This window comes from Ictalurus furcatus, chromosome 9 (assembly GCF_023375685.1).
Source record: "Ictalurus furcatus strain D&B chromosome 9, Billie_1.0, whole genome shotgun sequence".
NCBI classification, from domain to species: Eukaryota; Metazoa; Chordata; class Actinopteri; order Siluriformes; family Ictaluridae; genus Ictalurus; species Ictalurus furcatus.
This window is the reverse complement of record NC_071263.1, coordinates 28,061,971-28,073,224: the sequence shown is the minus strand read 5'-3', so window position 1 is coordinate 28,073,224 and position 11,254 is coordinate 28,061,971. Positions and strand designations below refer to the sequence as shown.

The 11,254-nt window shown below is 45.3% G+C and overlaps 1 protein-coding gene across 4 annotated transcripts in view; it reads right to left on the bottom strand.

Moving 5' to 3' along the window:
* Positions 1-4,375: 4,375 nt before the first annotated feature.
* Positions 4,376-11,254, bottom strand: part of map4k3b (mitogen-activated protein kinase kinase kinase kinase 3b) — a 26,049-nt gene continuing 19,170 nt past the window's right edge. For 3 of the 4 annotated variants that reach the window (XM_053633598.1, XM_053633599.1, XM_053633600.1), the window contains 15 exons: positions 10,660-10,933; positions 9,356-9,447; positions 9,219-9,260; positions 8,451-8,535; positions 8,280-8,359; positions 8,095-8,155; positions 7,817-7,934; positions 7,290-7,348; positions 6,952-7,055; positions 5,836-6,007; positions 5,487-5,555; positions 5,134-5,226; positions 4,801-4,871; positions 4,652-4,707; positions 4,376-4,504 (listed from right to left, as the gene is read on the bottom strand). In XM_053633598.1, the coding sequence (XP_053489573.1) occupies positions 4,417-4,504; positions 4,652-4,707; positions 4,801-4,871; positions 5,134-5,226; positions 5,487-5,555; positions 5,836-6,007; positions 6,952-7,055; positions 7,290-7,348; positions 7,817-7,934; positions 8,095-8,155; positions 8,280-8,359; positions 8,451-8,535; positions 9,219-9,260; positions 9,356-9,447; positions 10,660-10,933 (1,464 nt within the window). In that variant the 3' untranslated portion in view covers positions 4,376-4,416. The remainder of the gene's footprint in view (positions 4,505-4,651; positions 4,708-4,800; positions 4,872-5,133; positions 5,227-5,486; positions 5,556-5,835; positions 6,008-6,951; positions 7,056-7,289; positions 7,349-7,816; positions 7,935-8,094; positions 8,156-8,279; positions 8,360-8,450; positions 8,536-9,218; positions 9,261-9,355; positions 9,448-10,659; positions 10,934-11,254) is intronic. The other variant, XM_053633601.1, reaches the window with a different exon arrangement.

The window sequence follows — 11,254 nt, the reverse complement described above, 5'->3', positions numbered from 1 at the left end:
GTCCCGCGTCGCACGATAAACGGACGAGTGGCAATCGTTTTCTTTTACTCTCTCTCGTGTAGTGAATTAAACCGCAGTCCGACTCGTAACCTCCGGAGCGTAAGAGTCGTTTAAAACGGCAGCGACGCTTCAATAACGATCCATTATTTATTTAAAATAACAAAAACACACATGGACAAATCACCATGATCTCAATCTCACTGATCGAGGGATCTCATGGGGTGAAAAAAATCAACAACAAAAAAAAAAAAAGAAGTAAAATATAGACGATTATACAGTCTGGAAAAACAAATATTATCGTACAGTGCGTACGTGCGTTGCCGTAGTGTGTGGTGAACATGTACAACATTAGTAGTATTGTAGTGCTGGACTGAGGCCGAAGCAACAAATCTACACGAGGTGTCGAAAGGAAATAAGTGTGTGTGTGTAAATTACTGGGGTGTGTCAATATCAAGACTCCGTCCATTTAAAACTTCCAATTTCGGTTATTTCAAATGTTTAGTATTCGAACGCGTTCGGAGATGAATTCGCATGAGTTTCACACTGGTATGAGATTAGCAAACATTCACATTTGTGTTGCATTTGGAAAGCGTAAACCGACCCGATTATACGTCGAGAGCCAATCAGTTTGGGAGTCACATTTATTAGTTCATTTACTGGCTGTAACATTAGTTGTGTATCTAGAGATGGCACTGGTCCAATAAAACATGGATACGTTTGGAAATAATGGCAAAGATTGGAACTGGATTTGGAAAATAAATGTCATTTTTGGAACTGGAAAATGTTTCTCTCTCTCTCTATATATATATATATATATATATATATATATATATATATATATATATATATATATATATATATATAATATAAAGAAACCCGACTGTTTTTTCTTTAGTTCGGGTTGATTTTATTGTACGTCAACTTTATACTTGAATGTATTTGTAGCTAAGTGTTGTTTTTTTGTGTGTGTGAGAGAGTTTAACTCTGAAGTGCGTCAGTTTAAAAAACAAACCAAAAAAAATGCAAAACATTTTAAAGCGTAGTAGTTTTTAAAGAAAACAATATCGGATGGTATCGGTATCGGTATCGGCTGAAACTCGAGGTTTCAGTACCGGTTTCAGAAAAGAAAGAAGGAAAAAAAAAAAAAAAAAATGGTATTGCACCATCTCTAGTTTAGAAACAAAAATGTAAATAATAATAATAATAATAAATCAGAAGTGGAGTTTTGGCGGTGATCTCCTGAAAGACTGGCACTCCCGTTATTCCCGACGTCATGCGAAAAGAGCGATTTGGCTAAAATGTGTAGTCAGGTGTATAAAAATAAAAACACAGGATCTTAAAATCCATTTAACGATCCGACCTCACGACGTCGGCGCATTCGGAAGTGAAATTCCAAGCTGGTTTAACGTTTAAAACGCTTGTTCTGTCCACGATCCGATGTTCCCCGGTACACCGGATGTTAGGACACGTGCAATTGTCCGATTTCAGGATGTTGTTACGCTGTGCGATGATCTGAAGTGTTCACGACGTCGCCGGAAGGTTGAGATACAGGATTATTGGCACACGAACGTTCTATATTAAAAATCATATACGTCAAAATTCCTACCGTTTAAAACCCCTGGGTCAAAGAGTCTGGACTAAATCCTCCGTCCCGCATGAGAATAATACGGGTGTAAATAACGCGGTCGGGATCCGTACCGGGAGTTACACGATCCCCTGGAGATAAATTTACAGCAATAAGACTTTGAATTTTTTTTTTCCCCCCCCGAGCTTTCATCAGACTTGTTGATTGGACGACGTTTTGCGTGACGTATCCTGCATTAAGAAGCTGAGTGAAACTGTTCTTGGTCCTATAAGGAGAACATCTATTACTCTAACTCTAGACGTCTAGACGTAACAAAACTCCACGTACTGCTTACTCGTTGCATTCGGAATAAAATTCGGCGTTGGAATGTGCATCCGATTCGATTCGGTTTTCCATCTTGTTCATATATATATATATATATATATATATATATATATACACACACACACACATTCCCAAACCGAGTAGGCGAGCGGTAATGTTTTAACAGATTTCAATTCAAAATGTATAAAACGTAAAAAAAAAATTAAAAAAAAAGCCGACACGACTCAAAATTTTTTGCACAAAGTAAAGAAAAAAAAATCAATTTGTGTTTAATTATTCGCTAAAAATAGATAAAGATAGAAAAAAAAAATCCGTTGATTATTAATAACGACGGGACGTTTTCCTTTAACGTTCCCGCTGACCCCGTGCCCTCGCGTCACTTTCAGAGTTAAATTAAAAGTACATAAAACGTTAACGCGGCTAACGATGACCTAAAGACTGTAGTGTCGATCGAGCGAACCGTCCGTCCTCGAAGTTACGTGTTCGTTCCGCGTTTCACAGACCCCCCACACCCGACTTCCTGGATCTGGTCTTGGATAAAGAAGTGCTGATTCGAAATCCTTACATCGTGATCGTTCGCTAACTTTTTATCCGTTTCTTTTTTACGATATTAATCACAATATTAGGTTAAAGATGAATACATGTTTATATATATATTTAAAAAAAAAAAAAAAAAAAAAATAGTGTCTTGAATACCGTGTCCAAATGAATCAACAAATTCCTTGCGCGTTTAAAAAAAAACTCAAATTCGCGAAAACGGTCGGGGATAAAAGACGCAGACGTCGACCGCACGTCCGGATGAAACTCTTCCTCGAAGCCTTTGATCCGAATAACCAAAGTATGTACACGAGTCCGTTAGCGTTACTGTAACTTCTATGCACGTACGTGTTCTGATATTGCAATGCATAAATTCACAAGCATATTGTTGTTCATCATCATTATCATCATTATTATTATCATTATTACTACGAGAATAAGTGACGGTGACAAATACCTACACAGAAGTTACACTCTACTCATTTTTGGTAACACTTTTCCACTGTATATGATTTTAGTTTGTCCAGCCTAGCTCTGGAACGACTTCGTAACACACGTGCAGCGTGATGTCAGATTTACAGAATAACCGTTCAAAGCTCGCGTCGGTATCCGCGAGGTGACGGGACGAGACGCTCTGTCTGTCATGACGTGAAAGGAAAGAAAAACACGCGCTTTACAACACAACCGTCGTCGTCGTCACCGGATAGTTTTTATTTCTTTTAAAACAAAACAAAACAAAAAAGACCGAGCGTTTAAGAACAAATTTGTCGCTAAGTAGCTGTAGATATATTTCTATAATTACGGACTGACTGACCATCGCTTTTAAGTGACGCGAATTCAGGTTACTGCTCTCTAGAACAGGAACCTCTTAGTTTTACCATAATAATAATAATAATAATAATAATAATAATAATAATAATAATAATACAGCTAGTGTCAAGGCAACTTATCTTAATAATAATAATAATAATAATAATAATAATAATACAGCTAGTGTCAAGGCAACTTATCTTAATAATAATAATAATAATAATAATAATAATAATACAGCTAGTGTCAAGGCAACTTATCTTAATAATAATAATAATAATAATAATAATAAACAGGAGCATATTTATTTTATTCGCAGATTTTTTTTTTTTAAGAGTTGAAGCGATACAGGTTCAAAAGATACGACGAGAACGAAACGTCCGTTTAAAAACGCTAAAACTGTAATAAAAGCAGAAGAGTTTTTGTTTTTTTGGTCATTATCTGTCATTTTGACGTTAATTCGTCATCGTTGGAATCGGGATCATTAAGCGCCCGAGGTACTCGTGTTCTGGATTACTGCTAGACGGGTCGCGCTGACGAACTATCGTAAAGCACGGTTACGGGACGGACGTCTGGAGGTCGGTACGAGGCCGTTCAGATCGTTAAACGCAAGAGGTCTCGCGTCACGTCGCGAATACTGACACGGACCGCTTTATTCTTTAAATACAGCTCGTGCGTTACGAAGTCGTTACGTAGCTAGCCGCAAGACGATAAGATGTTACCGCTCGGTGTAATAAAGGTGCATCGGCTCTTCGGGAGCCAGACCGAGAACGAGGGAAGGCTGCAGGCAGGGCTGATGGAGAGGGGAAAAAAAAAAATAAAACGTTTTAGGGAAACAACAACAAAAAAAAAAACAACCCCTCGCTGTAACATGCCAGGATAAATAATTTAAAACGGGCGAGTCGGCTCGTCGGGGAAGGATACGAGCGGTGAAGTGGTGGGTGTGTGTAGTGTGTAGTGTGTGTAGTGTGTGTGTCATAACAGACAGTAGTGTAAGAGGGCGGGGCTGCTGGCGTACTGTTTATAGGAATGTGTGTGCGCACGCACATGTAGCTTACAGCTGTGGCGAGGGTGTAGTGTGTTATGTTAAGTAGCGTAGCAAAGGAATGCTGTTTAGTGTGTGTGTGTGTGTGTGTGTGTGTGTGTGTGTGCGCGCGCATTCAGTAGCTGTTCTCATGGCCCGCAAGTATGTACAGGTTACTCTGAGCTGTCGGGTTATCCGTCGGTCGACTCTCCAACACCACCGTCCTGTAGCACACACACACACACACACACACACACACACACACACACACACACACGACAGAATAAGAGAAAGGTTATGAGAAGTATAAGTACTGTATATGTACTCCACGTGTGTGTGTGTGTGTGTGTTTTTTCGAGGTCGTTCTTTACCTGTCTGAGCCCAGCAGTCTGAAGATGCGTGAGCTGTCAGAGATCTCCTGTGTGATCTGGTGCAGTGACAGAGCAATATTACACACACACACACACACACACACACACTCAATACATCGTGTATACACAATCCCCAAACACACACACACCTCATTGGTTTTGAAGCTGCGTCCCTGCATGCCGTGTCTCCAGAACGCCAGCACGCTGTCCTGCAAACACACTGAAACCAGGAGAAAGAGGCGTCATGATGAGTGTGTGTGTGTGTGTGTGTGTGTGTGTGTGTGTGTGTGTGTGTGTGTGTGTGGGCGTGGCCTGAGCATTTTTTTTTTAGTTCCGACAAGAACAAGAAGGTAGTTAACTATTTACACTATATGCTCAAAAGTATGTGGACACCTAACCATTAAGCTCTCTCTCTCTCTCTCTCTCTCACACACACACACACACACACACACACACACACACACACACACAGTTTTACTCACCTATTGCTTCAATCTGGAAGTTGAAGGTGAGCTCGGCTGAGAGCTTCTTGCTGGATTTTAATCGGCCTTGTAAGTTCACCATCTTTATACAACCTGGAACACACACACACACACACACACACACACACACACACATACACACACACACACACACACATACACACAGTTAAACATACCGTGTAAACAGTCAGCCCTCAGCATTTATACACCTGGCACTGAAATTACATCGGCAAACAGCTTGTGTGTGTGTGTGTGTGTGTGTGTGTGTGTGTGTGTGCACTAAACAAAACACACAATTTCTAAATCTAAGCCAGTGTTGCGTTCTAATCAGTAATCGATAAACCCATACTCACGGTCCAAACACACCAGTATGGTGTCCCTTTCCAGCTGCGTGACGTGAATGACGCACGTCTGTGACGTGTCTGAAACAGAAGCAGAAACACACACACTCAAAGCACAGGAAAACCTACAGCATGTCAACACACAGAGACGCGAGTCCTCTCTCTCTACGACCGCTCTCCTGTTTCTGCTTGTCCGAGCTCTTAAGAACGTCTTTTACAGAACGACATGCTGTGCTCCGAATCGACCAGACGCACTTCCATTCGAGGTCTGAAGCTTTTATATCGATTTTGGTGAAAGAATGAAATAAATGTAATAGTATCAGACTACAGCATCAAATGTAGCAAGTTCATCGGTTCGTACCAGGTTCAGTGAAGGTTGGCGCTATATCGTTGGGGTCAACGGTGCCAAAGGTCACGACCTGATCAGGCTGACTGCCCTTAACAACGGACACACAGATCAATGGGTAGTGACGCTCCGGGACCACCAGCATCTCAAACACCTCCAGTGGACAAGGGAGGGTGAAGTCTATACTCTATACACACACACACACACACACAATAAAAGAAAAAATTAGGTCTGTAATCACAGACATGCTGATTCACTCACAGACTCACTCACTCAGACTTGCTTAGACTGACTCTCTCACTCAGACACACTCAGCAGACTGACTCACTCACTCACTGACACTCTTAAACTGACTCGCTAAGACTGACACTCAAGACTCGCTTAGACTGACTCGCTCGCTCAGACTCGCTTAGACTGACTCGCTCACTCAACTCAGACTGACTCGCTTAGACTGACATTCACTGACTCGCTCAGACTGACTCGCTCGCTCGGGCTCGCTCAGACTGACTCGCTCGCTCGGGCTCGCTCAGACTGACTCGCTCGCTCGGGCTCGCTCAGACTGACTCGCTCGCTCGGGCTCGCTCAGACTGACTCGCTCGCTCGGGCTCGCTCAGACTGACTCGCTCGCTCGGGCTCGCTCAGACTGACTCGCTCGCTCGCTCAGGCTCGCTCAGGCTGACTTGCTCGCTCGCTCAGGCTCGCTCAGACTGACTCGCTCGCTCAGGCTCGCTCAGACTGACTCGCTCGCTCGCTCGCTCAGACTCGCTCAGACTGCCTTGATCGCTCAGACTGCCTTGATCACTCAGACTGCCTTGATCACTCAGACTGACTCGCTCGTTCAGACTCGCTTATACTGACTCACTCGCTCCCTCAGACTCGCTTAGACTGACTCGCTCGCTCAGACTCGCTTATACTGACTCGCTCGCTCAGACTGGCTCGCTCAGACTGGCTCGCTCAGACTGGCTCGCTCAGACTGGCTCACTCAGACTGGCTCACTCAGACTGGCTCACTCAGCAGACTCACTCAGCAGACTCACTCAGCAGACTCACTCAGCAGACTCACTCAGCAGACTCACTCAGCAGACTCACTCTCTCTCACAGACTCTCAGACACACAAAAACACAATCCCCACCTTGATGAGCATGAAGCGCTGCATGGACTCCACCCATTCAAACAAAACTACACTGGACTGGAATGCACCACAAAGATACTTCATCCCTGTGTATGGATTGCGAACTACACACACACACACACACACACACACACACACACAGACACAGACACACACAAACACACCACAGATTAACAGGGTCCTTCTTATACCTCTCATATAATACAACATTATACACTTTTATACAGTATTTGTGTGTATTCGCTTTTTAGCTCACACACGTAAAGCTTAAAAGAACAATCCTCGTGTGTGTTTAATCCTGTGTGCTGCCATTACATCCTGAAATCTGCGTGACTCACCTACACAACACTTCTGGCACCCCTTTGTGTCTGGAATCTTACTGGACACTGTGAACTTCCTGTAGAACAATGACGGAGAATCAGTGCATTTAACAGACAGAGTTACAAAACTGGTCGTGTGACACGTGGGCGTGTCACACCGTCTTTCTCTCACGTGTCGCATCGCTCGTATACGACATGCTTTAGCGATTAACTGCTGGCTAAACACACGTTTATAAAATGTCGCGTAAAGGGGTTCGACAAGCTCCGCCTCTAAAAGCGTCCCTGTCCACAGAACAGTACCCACACTACTAGAAAGCAGGAACTCAAAAGGGTTTCGGATTTTATTCCCGATCCTCGTACAAAACCAGTCAGATGACGACGCTAACGGGTCCGAATGAAAAAGCGCTGACGTGGGATCGGATTCGTCGTATGGTCGTGAAGCGGATAAGCGTCGCGGCTTTATAAATAAGGGCTTCGAGGTTAACGCTTCTTTAACTGCACGTTCCTTTACCGCCAAGGAAATGGACATCAAAGCCCAAACCTACCGAGGGATGATTTTATCGGGCAGTTTGTACGTCTGTATGGCCATGGGTAACCTCTGCATCTGCCGAGCGTGCTCGAAGAGACCGCACAGGTTATGGGAGTACAGCTGGGACGCTTTACCTGCACCACACACACACACACACACACACACACGGTCCAAAAGAACACAGAATCAATGTAATAATTGAATGAATAATGTAATTAAAGTGCACTGGTCCCACTGTGCTCATCCCAGGACTCTTATTCACACTCTGCTATGCTAACGCTGAAAAGGTCTTACCGGATATAGAGAAGAGCCAGTTGTTCATCACGTACAGCCACGTGCACCTCCGGGGAAATATCTGCCAGAAATCAGCAGGTCAGTTAGTTAAAGCGGGAGTACGGGCCGACCGTCACGACCTACGGCGTCGTGAGTTCGAGCCAAAAATCCCTCATCTGATACACGTTTAGATTCTAGAGTCCCACCTGCTCCATGGAGGTCTCGTGAAGCTCGTTCAGGTTAAGGCTGTAGATTCCTTCCTCGCCTCCGAAAATCAAATACTGATCTGAAAGCATAAAACACGGGATTATTTCAAGCACCTGTCGGGAAATCGGATCCACGCGGCGGCTCGCGGCTTTCGGACCCGTGCCTCGTACCTCTGGTGTCCGGGTTGACCCAGGACGCGGCGCAGTGGATCTTCAGCGGACACCCGTTAAACACTTTCGAGAAACACGCTCCCATCTGCACAGAAGAAACACGTGTTTATCAGAGGAACACACCCTTTTTTTTTAACCCCCCCCCTTTTCTCCCCCTCCTCCTCACAATTTCTGCTTAGGAATCACGAGCCGTTAATTCCCCGATACTCAGAAGTAACGTGGCTGTTTCTATGGCGATCTGCCGATCTGTGCGACTTCTCGGGATCGTGCGATCAGTTAGTGATGATATCACGTCCTGTAGATGATGAGATATTCGTCGTCTTCGCAATTTCACGTCGTTTAACGTTATTCTGAAATCGTTCCACAGATCTGTAGACGTCAACCCCTGCCCATCTTTACTTCTGAGAGACTCCGCCTCTCTAAGATCCTCATTTTATCCCCAGTCGTCTTACTGACCTGTTCCCGATTAACCTCCAGCGGTTTCACACTTACTTTCCAAGCCCGTTATCGCTCTCGTCCCAACTTTTTTGAGACGTGTCGCGGCCATCGGATCCAAAATGACGTCTGGTACGTTTTCTATCTTCTATCGTGAATAACATACGGGGTTTATGAGCGTCGCGTTCCGTTTTTATTTACATTTTTACGCGGCGTCGCGACGTTTTTTGGAATCGGGGGGGGTGGGATTTTTTTTTTCGGTAACGTGGCTCCGGGATCTGTCGTCAAGGTGACGTTTCTCCTTCGCGTGTGTCGGACAGAAGGTGTACTCACGTGCACTTTGGGCGTGGGAGGCAGACCGTTACACATCGGCTTCTGCGACAAGAACGAGACACGGGTTAACAGAATCCGCGGAGGAAACGGGAAACGAAACAAGACGGTGCCGAACCCGAGGAGAAAACCAGACTCACGGGAACGTCTTTGCTCCTGCGACTGGGAATGGTCGGGAGAGTCGACAGTCTTTCCCGCTCTCCGTTCTGCGACGACGCGCTCAATCCGTTACCTACACGCACACACACACACACACACACACACACACACACACACACACACACAGTTTAAAAAACATTCTGAACAGAAAGCTCTCATCACCCTCACAGAAGAACCCACTAGAACCCTGTCGACTTTTCCGTGTAGATTTAGCTGGATATTCGTCTGGCTAGTGCGATAATAATAATAATAATAATAATAATAATAATAATAAAAAGCTCTCGCGTCAGTACACGCTGATTTAAGTAAGCTAGCTAGCTATCTATTCACGTCCGGTTCGTCCAGAACAATTCCTCACGAACGTACTCGGCGGCTGTCTAGAGTTCTCCGCCTCGTTAACACCGATAAACACCGTGCACGCCGTGACGGGTTAATACACACGGCATACAGGAGTGTATCAGTGCTGGATGACGTCACTGAATCGTCGTGGATGCTAAATGCTAACGTTTGCTTAACAAAGCTGAAAATGAAGCGATTGTTTCCCCCTCCAACGGTTCCAGAAGTTTCCTCCGGAAAACCAGGCGGCTACGAGATGAACCGCGACTTCATCTAAAACTCGGGCGGAAATATAATCCCGTCTCGCTGACGAACGCCTGTCAATCAACCCCAGTGGGCGGGATTTTTGAAGGGGAGGAAGTGACGGACGCCCGGAAAACGCCGCCATGTAAGCCGATCGTTTAATTCTCTCGAGCGAGCTGGCTAGCTTTTACTTCCGGACGCAAGGGTGTTGAAAAACGTCCCGCTTGCGTTGCGGTTTCCATGGTTACAGCGGCGGCGGGTGTTGGTTTAGGTTTGTGGGTAATGTAGTGCCTCTGTCAATCAAAAAAACAACAACAACAACAATAAGGAGGCATGTTTACTTCTGGAAGTTTCCTGTTCAGCTCTGGGGCGTTTGAGGTTTAAGACGTAAGCGTGTAAGAAGTACGACACGCACTCGCTACAGCGTTACTTACTTAACAAAACAAAACAACTAAAACAAAAAAAGGTTTCCATCAGCCTTTACGCTTTTACTCGATCTTCTCACTTTTTCACCTCAGCCAAAGACAGATTTAAAGCAGATTTAGGAGTTTATTTCTTTACGCTCGGAGTAAAATTCACATTACAGGTGGATGGAAACTCCATTGGAGGCAATGGAAGCCACTACACGTCTACCGTGATTTTTACATCTACCAATCACAGAGCGGCATCTGGATACCGGGGGGGGGGGAGGCGGAGCCAGGCTTACTGTCTTCCTTCTGCTCCTCGGCGTGAAGCCAGTCCCAGAACCTAAAACTCCCATCATCCCCTTCGGGTTCTGTCCGAGCGTGCTCGGGAGGCCCTTTACCTAAGCTGCTGCGTCTCTGGGGGGGCAGGCGAGGGGGCGGCGGCCTGGGGGGCACACAGGAGGCGGGGCGAGGAGGAGGGGCGGGGCTTGAGGAGACAGGGCAACGTTTGATGGTCCCCTCTCCGACGCCGTCCTCTCCATCAGGGTCGCTCTGAGAAGCGCCGAGAGACTTCGGCTAAGGGGAGGGAGAGAGAGAGAGAGAGGGAGAGAGAGAGAGAGACACGGATAGATAGATAGAGCGAGCCAGACAGACAGACAGACAGAAAGATAGAGCCAGACAAACAGACAGATAGAGCCAGACAGACAGACAGACAGATAGAGCCAGACAGACAGACAGATAGAGCCAGACAGACAGACAGATAGACAGAGCCAGACAGAGACAGATAGACAGAGCCAGACAGAGACAGATAGACAGAGCCAGACAGACAGATAGACAGAGCCAGACAGACAGACAGATAGACAGACAGACAGATAGACAGATAGAACCAGACAAAGA